The sequence below is a fragment of the Pseudopipra pipra genome, chromosome 6, assembly GCF_036250125.1.
Source record: "Pseudopipra pipra isolate bDixPip1 chromosome 6, bDixPip1.hap1, whole genome shotgun sequence".
Taxonomy (NCBI): Eukaryota; Metazoa; Chordata; class Aves; order Passeriformes; family Pipridae; genus Pseudopipra; species Pseudopipra pipra.
Genome location: NC_087554.1, coordinates 50,031,954 through 50,046,834, shown reverse-complemented (window position 1 = coordinate 50,046,834; position 14,881 = coordinate 50,031,954). Strand labels below are relative to the sequence as shown.

The 14,881-nt window shown below is 40.1% G+C and overlaps 1 protein-coding gene across 2 annotated transcripts; it reads left to right on the top strand.

Annotated features, from left to right (window-relative positions):
* Positions 1-4,840: 4,840 nt before the first annotated feature.
* On the top strand, positions 4,841-12,843 carry LOC135416202 (alpha-1-antitrypsin-like). Of its 2 annotated transcripts, XM_064659060.1 has the most exons (6): positions 4,841-4,959; positions 5,166-5,275; positions 8,168-8,837; positions 10,298-10,568; positions 11,221-11,368; positions 12,344-12,843. In XM_064659060.1, the coding sequence occupies exons 3-6, from the start codon at positions 8,183-8,185 to the stop codon at positions 12,533-12,535; spliced, it is 1,266 nt and encodes a 421-aa protein (XP_064515130.1). In that variant the 5' UTR covers positions 4,841-4,959; positions 5,166-5,275; positions 8,168-8,182; the 3' UTR covers positions 12,536-12,843. The 2 variants fall into 2 exon arrangements, with proteins under 2 accessions (XP_064515130.1, XP_064515129.1); XM_064659059.1 differs by lacking the exon at positions 4,841-4,959 and having other exon boundaries at positions 5,086-5,275.
* The last annotated feature ends 2,038 nt before the right edge of the window (positions 12,844-14,881 follow it).

The following is a 14,881-nucleotide window of genomic DNA, read 5'->3' as shown; positions in this document are numbered from 1 at the left end:
TTCCCCAAAATGTTCTTCCCCTGATCCCCCAAGAAATCCAACTCCGTTTTCTTTCCAAGGCACTCCAGTTGGACGTGATATGTGTGCTTTGGACGGAGATGGAATTTGGGCGGGGGAAGATGATGAAAGGTCAGAAGAAGTTTAAAGGGAAAACAGCCTCTCTAAACACTTCAGTATTCATGGAGTTTGGCAACATTGAACTAACCACTGAGACCTAAGCCTTGTATCTCATTTCTGTGGGCAAAAATGAGGAGTTATTTTTGGCACTCTGTGGATTTTAGGGGTGTTCCAGTCTTTCTTTAGAAACTACTTCAAAGACATTGATTAAAACCCCTTTTTTCCTCATTGTGTTCACACTGGATTTCGAGTTAATAGATCTGAACTAGCATAAAATTAACCTCTGTGACAAATATTGATGGCTTTCTGTGCAGAGATGGGGGATTTTCATGATGCTTTCTCACTCAGATGTCAGTTCAATTCCTCGCTTTCTTGTAAATGACAGCCAGCAAATAACAAGTACATTGTGTGATTAGGTTTCACTCCTACATACTAACTGGACACTCCACTAAATAATACAGTTTGAGAGCTGTAAATTACCTACACATCTCCTGGAAAGCAGCCATGCAGTTCAAACCTGTGGGGAAAACATACTGGCACACTTGTTGGCTATGTTCTCCTGAAAAGCAAAATATGTTGTATAGAGGGACAGTATTTAGAAATATAATGTTTTAATGACTGATTATGATCCCGAAGTTTTAATGTTTCTCTGCCATATTGATTATAAGGTTGCTTCAAGAAACCATTAGACAATGTGGCTGGACAGAAGTTGAACAAGATTTTATTATTGAGTGGATGCATATGTTTTGTTAGAGAAGCACAGACTACCTCTCTCTTGCTTTTCCACTTCAGCCTCTTTCTGGCATTTCCAGTGCTCTGCTCTCCACTAGGTAGATTGAGAGTCACTGATCTGGGTTTCCTCAGATGCAATTGCTCCCAGGAGTCACTGCGTTAGGGACTTCCCTTTACACTTCTGCCATCCAGTCTCTGTTCCTATGAAACTCCCCCACTTTCTTTATGGGACTTTCACAAAGACCTGCTGAATTTTGCTGGGAAGAACACAGAGAGTGCACTAGCTAGGGCTGATGAATATAGATTTAATTCTTGTCCTCTCACTATTCAGTGGTTATCATTGATTGCAACTGTAGGTTAGACTCTCCGCAGCAAAACAAACAAACAAACAACAGAAAAAAAGAAAACCTTGGCTCAGAGTTTCAGGTTTGAAAATCCATGTAAGGCATGGTGGACATCAACATGTGAACAAAACAATAATCTTATTTTTAAAGTATAAAGGAAGATGCTATAAACATTAATCAATTACTATCTCTGTGTAGATCTAATCCTGCCTTAAGCAGCCTATCTATGTGCTTTACTTGGAGCTTTTGCCCCCTGAAACAATGGTACATGTTGAAGATAATACAGGATTAGGATCTTGTCCACACAGGTTTTGGTTTCTCGTGTGACCCAAATTTTTGCCATGATTAAAAAACAGAAATATGAAATTTGTATAGGCATTGCCAATGTTAAACTTGAAAGTAGCCTCTATCAAAACTCAAAATGAAGAATATGTTAATCTTATTAACTGAGATCTGATTTTACATTGTATGGAGGAAGCAGAGTCTGTATGAAGACAACATGAAATTCAACTACACAATATTTGAAAAGCACAGAAAAACTTCAAGGAGTGATCTTTATTTTATATGCATACATGCATCACTAGCCAGCTGTACAAACAAATAGTGTGCCAGCAGCATGCTGTCAGATTAAGCTGGGCTAATTAAACCTTATTACTTTGTTAGACATGGCTCATTAAATAGCCACTGTGTAACTGCTTACAGTCCTAACCAAGTGAAAACATGAGGCTAGAGTTTTCTTTAATATCGATTACAAAAATCCACATGGTTTTCTGCCTTGGAAGTATAAACACAATACACCAGATCACAATTACCTTGCACATGAACTGTGTTTATATTAGAACTAAGAGCAAAACTGTGTTCCTTTAGAGAAAAATGAAACAAGCCAGTGAGAGACATTTAGTGCATCCAGAGCCTGTGTGCGCATGTCTTACGTAAGATTTTAGGTTGCTGTTTTTAAAAAGCCTCTTTTAAACCAATCATTCCTACTGTAAAACAAAAAAATAGATTAAATAACAACTGCTTAGGATCAGTAACACTTTTTCATGGACAAACTTTCTGCTAGCATGACTAGGGTTTTCAAAGTTAGAGTTTTAAAATTACACTCTTTTAGTAACAGCTGGGTTCCTGCATAAAAACATAACTTGGCCAGCAAATATCAAACACCTTAACATTTCTTTCAAACATCTGCGAAATGTAGTCATGAAGTACAGATAATTACTAAGACATTTTTGGTTTGGTTTATAAACATGGAATTAGAAAATCTGTTTCCAGCCATTCTGGTTTGAGAAGTTCACTTTCCACATGATACAGAAAACTATGTATTTAGTACATAAATTCTACAGTTTTCCTTGATATCAATAAATACAATACATGGAAAGGAAATATTTCCTTTCTTTCCTGAGGCTTTAGAGCTGAGCTATTATTTCCAAGGCTTAGTAATATGGAAATGGTAACACAATTATTTTGAACACCTCTTTATAACCAAGTTGTGTTTCTCACTGCACTCCTCTAGCTGGCAGTGTCTTTACATAGGTAACTATTAAAAGAAAACTACGGAAAATCTTGAATACATTTTCAGATTATGAAATACCAATTTTTTTATCGTGAAGTAATGATTTTAGTGGCAGTCAAACACTGAACTTCTGCTACATTATGTTTGACTGACGTGTGAATCCCAGTTTTCCATAGATTAAATGGGAATCATAGATCTATGTTTCTTCTGAATAATTTGGCAATACCATTCATCATCTGCAGCTTCTATTACCATTGCTTGAAATGGATATGTTTACCTCTCATAGTATGCATATTATTAAAAACTCATTAGAGTAACAAGCTCCTCATTAATCTCCATCTGCAGTATAAATGAGGAGTGAGCTCTGTCAAATGGTATAAGAGAGCTAAAAAAGGTATTTTTAGGAAAATAAATGCAGAGAAAATTCTTATGTGAACCACTACCAGACTGACCACGGCTTACCTTCCATGTATTTTCCTTCCCTTGCTGAATTGAAGGCCGGGGGCAGGCAGACCTTTCAGTCCTGTTGTAAGAACGGAAATTAATGGCAAAATCTTACTGCGGCCATATATGTCTTCAAGACATACTTTAGGTAAGTTCTTCAACCTAACACTGAGTCTGCTCCAGAGCCACCACCCCCCAGCTCCCCAACAATGACTGCATCCTCTTAGCTAGAGTTTGGTGCCAGAGTAAGCAGTGGTGAATTTTGGCAATACATATACCATCTTTTTGGATGGAACATGAAGACAGCCTTGGGGCAGCCAATACATCCGTACTAGAAATATGTTTCATAATGTGGATGTTATAGATCTGGAGCAGGGTGGCTGTGACTGCTCTGCAAACACTTGGTCCAGGTCCTTCCCCAGCCAAGACTGACATTTTGCTACTTTGAGACAGTGCCACTGCTTTTCTTTCAGTGTCCAAAACAAGAGGAATTTTGTAACAGTCCTAGAAAATGTTTCTACAGAATGATGCTTAGAGCACACATTGCATTCAGGAGGCATGGCCAGGGCTGCCTGCAAGGTATGCTGAGCATTTGCAGAAGAAAGGAGCTAGGCAGCTTGTAACAGAAGCACTGGAGTCAAATAGCACCAGTACAGTCACATGTTTAGGAAGGAACTAGGGTGTAAAACAAAGTACACTGCTAAGCACCTTTTGCAGGTTACTCTCTCCAGAAATAGGCCCCGTGGTGGACCAGCTGTTGGCTTGTAGAACCTCTGCTGACCTCCCTGTTAGGACAATGAACCTCTTCTTCAAGCCACCACCTCTTGAGAAAAAGGATAAATGAAGCAAAGAGAGGCAGATTTTAAAGAGTTTCAGAATTGATCCATGTTGACTTTCAACAAGAGACTAATACAGATGAATGTCTGAACAGCAAAAACATTTGTGTTTGTGTATCTGACAGTTTTCTCACCGTATTGAAGCATCCAGGGAATCCAGAATCAGCCCCAACTCTTGCATGTAATTCTTAACAGCACTGAGTCTCTCTCCTATTACTTTCTGCTTCAGCTGGCCCTGCAGCTGCACAGTGGACTCCACTGCCCAGGCTTCCTCTTCTGTTGTGACTAAACCAAGGCTCAAAGAAAGCCTCAGAGTGTGGGACTGTTTCTGAACTGCTGCCAAGTTCATTTGGGGAGAAAAAACAAGTTTCACATCGATTACCTTTTCTGCTCTTTCCATAAAAGAAGTTAGCTTGCTTTAGCATGTTGTAACAGATCCCCAAGCTGCATGATCAAAAAACTAAAGCCCCAGTGCAGGCCATAACACACCTCACGAGATGTTTTAGCATTTGTGTCACTAGCTGGCAATAAGCTAGAAAGGTGTATGTGGTAGTACAACTGCCCATGGCCATGGACCTCTCCTCTTCAAAGTGTGTTTGCAGATGGCAATTATGCATGTTGGGGACAGCAAACATAAAAGCCAGTTGGCCCTGCGATCACTGACTTCTACCTTCTCTGCATGTCTACATCAGCATTTATCTGTGTCTTCAGATAACTTTTTTTTGATGCATGTAATGTTTAACAGAAGTGTAAATGTTTATGAGGCCAAGACAACTCATTGGCTTCTGAATAGTGACCACTGGAGTCTCTACTGTGTAGAAATAAAAGACATGTTGACACATAAGTGCAGTCCAGTAGTTTGGGTAGCATGGCTGAGCACAAGTGGTGCTCCTTGCAGCTCCCTCACCCTGGTCTTCAAAGCTTAGTGCTGGGCAAAATTGTGTCTCCAGATGAACAGTTATATCCATCTCAGGTAGCATATAGGGCAAAGTAGCTGCTCTTGGCACCAAAATGTCATTTCCAATAAATATTTGCTTACTCTTTTGGATGTAACACTCCACTCTACTGACCAGCCAGGCCCCATGGTCTTTGCTCTCTGTTTGGAGTGAGGAAATGTGGACAGATGCATATAACATCCAAGAAAACTAGCTTCATCAGCATTCACCTTTGTGCTTCTAGGTAATATGTATTTGAAGCCACGTAATGTTTAACAGAGGAAAACAGCAGTATGACTAAAGCAGCAAGAAACAGCACAACCCATATGAGAGCAAGAGCCTTCTGAATGTAATGTAAGTACCCAGTTATCTTTAACTTAATGATTTTGATACAGCTATCTGGCCTTTAGCTAAGTGAGTCATAAAGCACATCTGCTTTCAAGGATGAAACCTGGTTTCTAAGCACTCAAATGACAGGTGAACTTGATTTCGAGAAATATTGAATAGTCATCATGGCTGGGCTTCGCGAACAAAGATTTGGGAAGGGTTGTAGCCACATTTGTTACAAGCGCACTGGTGGCTAATGAGGCCAATGTGAGACAGACATATCCGATTGCAAAAGGCACAACAGGAAGACTCCTTAGATGGTGTATTCTGCAAGGCACAATTCTTTCTGCATTGTCTTTTCTCCTCGAGAGTGATCCTGTGTGCTTTCTCAAAGGAAACAGCAGCGTTATAGATGGTGTGTCTCCAGGCCTCCCGATTTGAGGCCAGAGTAGACCAGTTATGGTGATCAATATGGCCAAGGCTGAGATGTTGTTTCAGGGAGTCCTTGTATCTCCTCTTCGGGGCTCCTCTCATGCGGCAGCCGGTGGCAAGTTCACCACAGAGCATGATCTTAGGGAGGCGGTGGTCCTTCATCCTTGAGACATGCCCTGCCCAATGCAGCTGTGTTCTCAGCAACATGGCCTCAATGCTTGTGACTGTTGCTTGTTCTAGAACAGATGTATTGGTCACATAATCTGACCAGTGGATGTTAAGTATTGTATGGAGACAGCGTTGATGGAAGCGTTCTAAGAGACGCAGGTGGTGGCAGTAGATGACCCATGATTCGGAACCATATAAAAGAGTAAACAGCACAATGGCTTTGTAAACACTGATCTTGGTACTTTTCTTCAAGTGTTTATTACGCCATACTCTTTTATGGAGTTTTCCAAAAGCACTATATGCCTTTGCTAACCTGTTGTCTCTCTCTCCGTCAATCTTACCATCCGAGGAGATGAGGCTACCGAGGTAATTAAACTGTTGGACTGATTTGAGCTCTGATTGGCCAATGGTGATGTGGGGATGATGGAAGATTTCTAGAGGTACAGGTTGATAGAGAACTTCTGTCTTCTTTAAGCTGACTTCCAGCCCAAAGAGCTCAGCAGCATCTGCAAAGCAGGATGTTAAACGCTGCAGGGCTGCTTCTGTGTGGGCAACAAGGGCAGCATCATCAGCATAAAGCAGCTCCCGGACAAGATGGTTTAAGGTCTTAGTGTGGGCCTTCAGTCGCCTCAGGTTGAAAAGGCTTCCATCAGTATGGTATCAAATGTAGATACCGTCTTGATCATCGAGGTCTGCAGTGGCCCTTTGGAGCATCATGCTGAAAAAGAGTGTGAATAGAGTTGGTGCAAGAACACAGCATTGTTTCACACCATTGGTAATTAGAAAGGGCTCAGAAAGAGCATCACCATATCTGACTTGGCCGCGTTGATCCTTATGAAGTGAGATGATCATTTTAAGGAACTTGGGGGGACATCCTAAGCGTTCCAAAATCTGCCACAGACCTTTTCTGCTCACAGTATCGAAAGCCTTGGCGAGATCAACAAAGGTTACATAGAGACCTTTATTCTACAACCAGATAACCAAAACTGAAGTGAATGAGAAAATGACTTGCACCACAATGGTCCAGAAAGAATTCACAAATTGATTTTGCTATGCCAACTTCCCCTGTAAGTCCCAATTTACTCAGATCACATAGAGCAAAGCTGCAGAAGGACAAGCTGGCTCCTTTTCACTCGAATTTTACTGGTCAGAGTGCTGACACAGGGTGGGGAAAGTACCAGTAAACCTCTCATCCGCTCTGCTGAGTGCCTTTACCACTGATTGGGGGGTGAGCAGGTAACTCATGATCATCTGCCCTGCAGCTGTTCCATTTCAAGTAGGACATAAGGTGAAGGCTATTTGGAGTTACTTTTCTTGTCATTGGTACAATCTTTTTAATGGGAATAGCTCTTACCTGTTTTCTGACAGGTTAAGCATCTTAGACATTACAAATCATCCCAGCATGTTCTGGGTCTAACTGGTAAAAGAGAAAGCAGTAAGCAAACAAACAAAAAATCAGGCCCAGTCACTCCAAATGTCTAAGATGTCATGATCCTGTCTCACTGCTGAGCGCTACTCTGGCTATAGGCCCATTTACCTTACAAAAGGAGACCTTCCTGCTGATACCAAGTTTGGAAAGACAGGGGAGGCCAAGCCCACACCAGTGACCTCACCCTCCCATGACAGGATGTGTTCCTTCCTGCGTGTATCCCCCATCTGGAACACGTTACATGAGTGGTCATTTAAAGTAAACAAACATATTTTAACCTAATCAGGTATTGAAGCAGAAAAATTTTACCAGCTCTCATGATTGGTCAGTTTGTATGCTAAAATGAGTCAGGAAAAAGAGAAAATATCACTTTTGAATGCTGCAATCTCATATTGTTTTCCATTGACATTGCACTGTCATTCAACGTAAGCCTCATTCAATCCCAAATAACATAATAATCCCAAGAGTTCTTAAGAGATGAACATAAAAGAATTAGTCACATTGCTTCTGTTGTGCTGCCTTGCTTTAAAATAGATTTACATAGAGACAAAAGAAAAAAAAAAAAGCCTTTTCTCTTGTTATCCCTCTCTGACTCTTATTTTCTTTTAATACTCGCTTGTTTCTTTCTTTCTCCATGTTTCTTTCTCCAGTAACAAGGAACTTTTGTAGCTGGAGTAAAGCAGAACTGAAGTAGGCAGCAACAGAATGGACAGGAATTACAGATAAACTCAGAAGCAAATGATTTAAAAAAAACACTTCCATAGCAAAGGAGCAGGTCAGGAGATAACAGTGATTACCAGTTGAAGGCAGTAGCAGATAGAAACAAAAGATGAGATGTCAATACAGCTGACCTCCAGCATCCAAGACCATTTTGTTCTTTGTCCATGCAGTAGCTGTGAAGAAAGATGAAGGCCACCCTCTCACTGTGCTTTCTGGTGGCCTTGCTTCACCTCAATGTTCACAGCCTGACCCAGACTGACCACCACAGTGACCAGCCCAATGCAACTGAACCCCAGGAGCAACATTCCCACAAGGGAGATCCTCTTGAGTCCTGCCAGCGGATAGTCCCCAGCAACACAGACTTTGCCTTTCGGTTTTACAGGCAAGCAACCACCCAAGAACCTGGCAAGAACATTTTCTTTTCCCCAGTCAGCATCTCTGCTGCCTTTGCCCTTCTGGCCCTGGGCTCCAGAGCCACCAGCCAGGCTCAGGTGCTGGAAGGACTGGCCTTTAACCTCACCAACACTCGGGAGGAGGAGATACATGATGGCTTTCGTCATCTCCTCCTCTTGCTGAACCGCCCTGGCAACCAGGTGCAGCTGAGTATGGGGAACACCCTGTTCATGGACAATCACCTGAAGCCACTGAAAACATTTCTGAAGGACATCAAAAAACTGTACAGAGGAAATGTTGTTTCTAGTAACTTCCAGAATTCCACTGAAGCTAAAAAAGAGATCAATGATTATGTAAAGAATGAAACTCATGGGAATATAAAGCAAATACTTAAAGAACTTGATCCAAACACCCTAATGGTAATTGTTAACTATATTTATTTCAAAGGTAAGTTACATAGATGCTACTTACTGCAGCACCTGCTTCACCTGCACTAAAACAAATATGCTAAGTTATTTTTGAATATCTTTTTTAAAAAAGGTAAGTGTTTGGAGGAGGCTATCATGAAAAAATATTGAAAGTTCTCACACTTTGAAACGCCTTCCATGTCTAAGTTTTTCTAGCATATGTCTAGACTTCTAAGAATAAAAGTCCATTTATTTGCAATCTTCAAGAATAGGGAATTGCCAGAGCACAACAGATTCATGCATAGTTAAATTTTTCCATCAGACTTCATCTACTTATTATTTTTAAAATTAAAATCTTTTCACATGCTGTACAGAGTAGAAAACTAAATTCTAGAAATGCTGATTAACAAAAATTATCAAAAATTTTAATTTATTTACAGTCCATGTCTAAAATGGGTAGGTACCTCTGGAGTTGAAGTCTAACTGTTCTACAACTTGTCACCACATTATACATATCCCAAGAGGTATTAGTGAATGCATTACTTTGGCAATGATTAACTTCTTAGATGTTATATCTATTTGTAGGAGCATGCAGGACACACATAGAATTTCCACTCAGAAATGAATGTTTAGAAATAGATGAACTTTCAGCAAAACAGATTTTATTTCAAGTCCTTAAATTAAATTTGGGTGCCCTAGTCTCAGGTGCCTAGTCTGAGTATCGTACCAGAATATATTTCTTTTCTGCAGGGCAAGGAGGAAAGGTTATAAAGCAATCAGAATACTGTGGAGTTCACATTCCGTTATTTATTTTTCAAATTTAGTTTATTTCTAGTCAATATTAAAAAAGAACATACTTACAGAATGGCAAGCTGTAATCCCTATTTGTTTCGCGAGTGACCTGTTTTAATACAAAATAAAATATCATAGAAAATTCAGTTCAATAAACATCGAGAGAAAACCACTTTGAAGATCAAAGACCTGGAAGCCCTGTTCCATTTACCATAAAGCAGTTATGTTCAGGACCAGAAGTTCGGGTTGCTCTGGCATGTAAGCTTTTCCTTAGTTCTACAACATGAAGAACACGAAAAAGCATGTAAGGAGCTTAACATGTTACCTTTTAAAGGGCAGACATCTGCTGTGAAACTTGCTTTACAAGCAATATTCTGAAAACAGAGAGCAAGTCACTGGATCCTGGTCAGCTTTCATTTGCTTCAAATAAAACATAAGGTAATATAAGGAAGTTACTTCATGTAATTTATCTGACTTAGAAAGGTGTTGTACAAGTCCCTACAAAATTTAACCTGAGATATTTAGTTGTTGCTGAACGTAGCAGAGCAAAGATGACAGGGAACAAGACCTTTAGTAAACTCGTAACACCTTTTATCTTCAAGTAAATCTTCAGATATGGGTTTATCTAGTGTACATTAGTCTAGACTATATTAAGATATCCTCCTTGAAGTAAGTATTCAATTGCATTATTTCTCTTTTGGTTTTAAGCCTACTGGGAAAATCCTTTCAGTATTAGAGGGACCCACAAGGATTATTTCCATGTGAATGCAAAGACCTCAGTTGAAGTGAAGATGATGACTCGAGATGGATTTTATAAAGCATACTCTGACAGGAAGTTGTCTTGCAAGGTGGTGCAGATTCCTTACAAGGGAGATGTTGCAGCACTGTTTATCCTGCCCAGCGAAGGAAAAATGAAACAGTTGGAACGTGGCCTGACAAAAGACACAGTGTCTAAATGGGAAAAATCACTTCAAAGACGGTAAATATAGAACTTTGATTAGATGATTCAAGGTAGTCAGAATCCAAAGTCTGAATACTATGATCAGGTTTTACAGTTAAAGCCTGTGATGTTGAAGGGAGGTTTAAGCAATGGAATAAGTGTAAAGGGTCAGACCAAGTGATTTGATGATTTGATACTTTCAGTAGAAATTAGAATCAGCATTGCCTTGTGGTAAGGGAAGAGGTCTGTGAGGTGGAAAATTAAATTTTTTTCCCCATATATTTTCTAGTTGATATTAAGTGTCTCCATTTCTCTTGTCTTAAGCACATTAACATAATGCAGAGCAGTCAGATCCCTCAGAGGGAATGGGGTGTGAATTCCAAAAGAAAAACCATCAAGATTAGAAAAGGAATGCAAATTTTGTTCCAAAAACGCTGGCAGCACCACTGCTTGTTGTCTTACCAAGTGACTGTGTTGCAGAATCATACAAGAAAGCCCAACTGATATTTTTCTCCTTCCATACTTTCCTTATCCTCCAGACTATCATCTTCCCATCTTCTTTTTCTTGTCATCTCGTTTAGATTAAAAGACTAACATTTTAGCACAGAAGAACCACCAGCAAGTTGGGAATCTTCAGTCAAAGGCATGCTTTGATTGCAATAACTACCATAATTTTCTTTTGAATTAACAGGAGGATAGAAGTGCATATTCCAAAACTATCAGTTTCGGGCACCTATGACTTAAAGAAGATCTTAATGAATCTGGGTGTAACTGATGTGTTTTCTGATCAGGCTGATCTGTCTGGAATCACAGGAAACCTTGATGTGAAGGTTTCAAAAGTAAGTTTGTCAGCAGAAACAATGGTCTGTGGGTTCCTTAACACCTGAGTGCCTTACCCTAAGCTAAGCTGTGAAATTTTACTTATTGCTAGGGCTGGCTGATACTCTGAAATAGAACATTTAGCTGATAAAGTCACTGTAAACTCTCTCAGACTTCTCCAGGATCTGGAGAAAAGATCTGTCTTTTGTCTGACAGGCAAAGGTGGTGGGTGGGTGGAGAGGTGGGTTTAGCACTTTACCGGAAACTGAACACAGCGCATTTTCCGCATGTGAAAGAAGTGTCCATGGATAACTGTTGGGGATGTCTTGCATCAGCATATCTACCAGAAAAAGCAGCCTTTTTCCAAGATTCATTGTATAATTTTAAAGGATTTAAAAACTGATGTTATTATCGCAGGCTCTGATGAGTGCTAATAATGTAAGATGGATGAGACTTGAGGAAAACATCCCACTTACTGAAAACAATGTGAAGAAAAAGACTAGTATTCTTACAGCCATTCTGAAAGCAGCACTTACAATGTTCTAACATCTTAGGGCTAGTAAAAGAAAAATATTAAAAATGCCCAAAAATAATTTAATAAAAAATTTGGTATCAAGATTGTAGTCTACTGGCTAAACTGTAATGCATGTGCTGTTAGGAATACATATAGAGCGGTTCTGGAGCCTGGCTTCCTTTCCCTTTGAAACTGTCATTCCTTGTGAATTTGCTTGAATATTCAGTTAATTCCAAAAGACGTGCAGTGGGTAAGGTCTGTATTGGATGCACTTGGGGTGAGGAACACTGAATGTGAGAATACTTGCTTATTGAGACACCATTGCTAAAAAACCAACCATGAGCTGTAGTGCCCTTCTTCCTGGTTCCTGGCCTACCAGCAGTTTTTGTGAAAGGTAGTAGTTGAATTAACTTAGTGTTACTTTGAATCATTTCACAGTGCATCCTCCACATACATTAATTCTTGCTGTATTTTATTGTAGGCTGCTCACAAGGCCCTGTTGAAGATTCATGAGAATGGCACAGAGGCTGCGGCAGTCACTGGCATAGATTTTCTTCCTCATTCTGTTCCTCCTATTGTTAAGTTCAACCGTCCATTTTTGCTGTTGATTGTTGATCAATATACTCAGAGCATCCTCTTCATGGGAAAAATTGTAAATCCAACTGAAAAATGACTGGTCAGTGACTGGTCTTATTGATTTGAATTGTATTTTATAAAATTATCATTTCTTATGTTTAAAATTATATCAAAACAGCTACTAACAATTTTCTTTTTCCAAAGAAGTCAGGTAAGAGTGTCTTAAAAACACTGTTCTTGCTTTCTCCTTCAGTAGAAAGTAACAACTGACATACACCTGTTAGTGAATTATGAAGAATTTTGTAAATCAGACTTTTAGTGATAAGTGCCATGTTTGAAAAGCAAGGTAATATCCAGCTGAGACAATCAGTTTAAAACACTGTAAATAAATAAAGTACAAATTAAGAGGCCATGTCTGATTTGTGGGTAGGAAGGAAAGAAAGTGCTGAGGTTTGCTCCAGCTGCTGCTGGTTCTCACCAGGCCCTGGCGCTGAAGGGCTGATGTGGAAATTTAAAATACAAATGTAGTCCACTCAGGAATATTTTAGTTCTTCTCTTCCATGTGAATGTTATTGATGAAAAAAGTCATGTTCTATTTCCATGAGAAAATGATTTCTCCCCTCTCTGAGGATGTCTGTGTCAATTTGACACACCTTTCCTAACACAGCCTTATGAATCCAAGGCAGTGTCAAAATCCAAATCCAAGACTTGGCACTTGAGAAAATATTGAGCAAGACGAGAGATGGATGCTGACAGAAACAGAGCGAGTCTGCTGTGATGTCAGCTTGGCTCCCTCCCTGTTCCATCCTGTGGGATCAAATGCAGATGCTGAAGAGTGATAAACATATTTAACACTGCTCAGGGGTATAGCAACATGGACTGAGGTTAAAAAAACAGACCCTTCTCAGTGTGTTGGTCCTGACTCAATTTCTTTAAATATAATGAAACAGGTGAATAGGAATTTAATCAGAAATTTGAGTCAATACTGTCATGACGTCAATTTGATAATAGAGCAATTAGTATCCAAGAAGGAGCTACTCTCTCAAGTTCAATCTCTCCAAGGTAACTGTTACCTACCCACACCAGTCTGTGCAGTTAGAGAATCTGCCTTGAGTACAGGATATTTAGGAACATTCATGGTCAGATGTACTCCTTTCCTGAAGGCAGACAGTCTCACACCTCCAACATCCTAAACTCCAGGCTGGTCAGGCCAACCCTTGCAAAAGGATAGCTAGCGTTGGACCTGAAATTCTGGCAGGGATTTTTGCCTAGAAGATGGAAATACAGGCCTGCCCTTCCATGGATGGAGAATGGGTTTGGTGGATAAATCCAAATTAATTCTCTGCAAAATAAACTGTTGAGTAGGTAACAGCTGAAGCAACTATAGCTTCTGACATTGGTAGGGTTTCCAGTAAAAGGAAGGCATAGCTGCAAACCACACACTGGGAGAGTCAGCCACTTTCAGACCATGCCTAGGCGCTTCCTTTGAAGGTCAAGTCTTTTGCTATACTCCCCTTTATGACATTCACAGCTGATGGCATCCACCCACAATGTCTTGGCTTCTTTGAGTCCCCCTTTAAGTAAGAAATGCTACATAAACATCCTAAGTGGAAGCAGTGGCTAAATTAGAGCTGGGGAATGCTTTAGTCAGCTAAATACACAAAAAGTGTTACTAAAATTGTGTTATAGACTTGATCACGTATTTCTTGTAAATAGAAGTTTCTCTAAACAGAAGTTCAGAAGCAATAGAGTATGAATACCTGGAAGGAATAAAACAAACATTGAGATTAATCATATTTCCAGAGTTTACATCTATGCTAGTAAATAAAGTGCTCCGAGATCTGTTCTCTGACCATGAGGTCAAATGGCTCATCACTGCTTATATCCACATTGCTTAACTCTAACCCTGCAAGTCATCCAAGCTGCTTATTGGAAATACCCCCTGGCCTGTGCTAACTCCAAAAGCAGGCTTAGCACTTGTTTGGAAGAATCATAGATGGCATGTGTCTGAAACCGTACTAAAAATATAAGGATGTGAGTGACTACAGGCTGATGGCCAGGTCTGGGCCCCAGAACTGCTCAATGTACTGGGACAAATGGAGCCAGAGTGAACAACTGAGGAGTCAGAAAGTGTCCCTCTGGCACTTAGCCCTATAAGCTCCCACTCTGCTGGTGATATGCATTTTTTGAATGACACTAAGTTCCAGGTCATGCTGATAGGCCTTCACCAGCTACTTCTGAACAGTGAGGGAACTGGAGCCCCTTTGCCCTTCTGCGGAATAAGATTAGGAAGTTCAGGAAACATCCTTCAAAACTACTGTAAGGCACAGATTGTGAGACTCCCATGTACTTAGCATAGATGTGTTTTGGTGGTTTCTTCTAAATAGTCCTGTGCATTTGTTGTCACAGTAACTGTGCATGCTTATTTTCAAAAGGCTGCTCC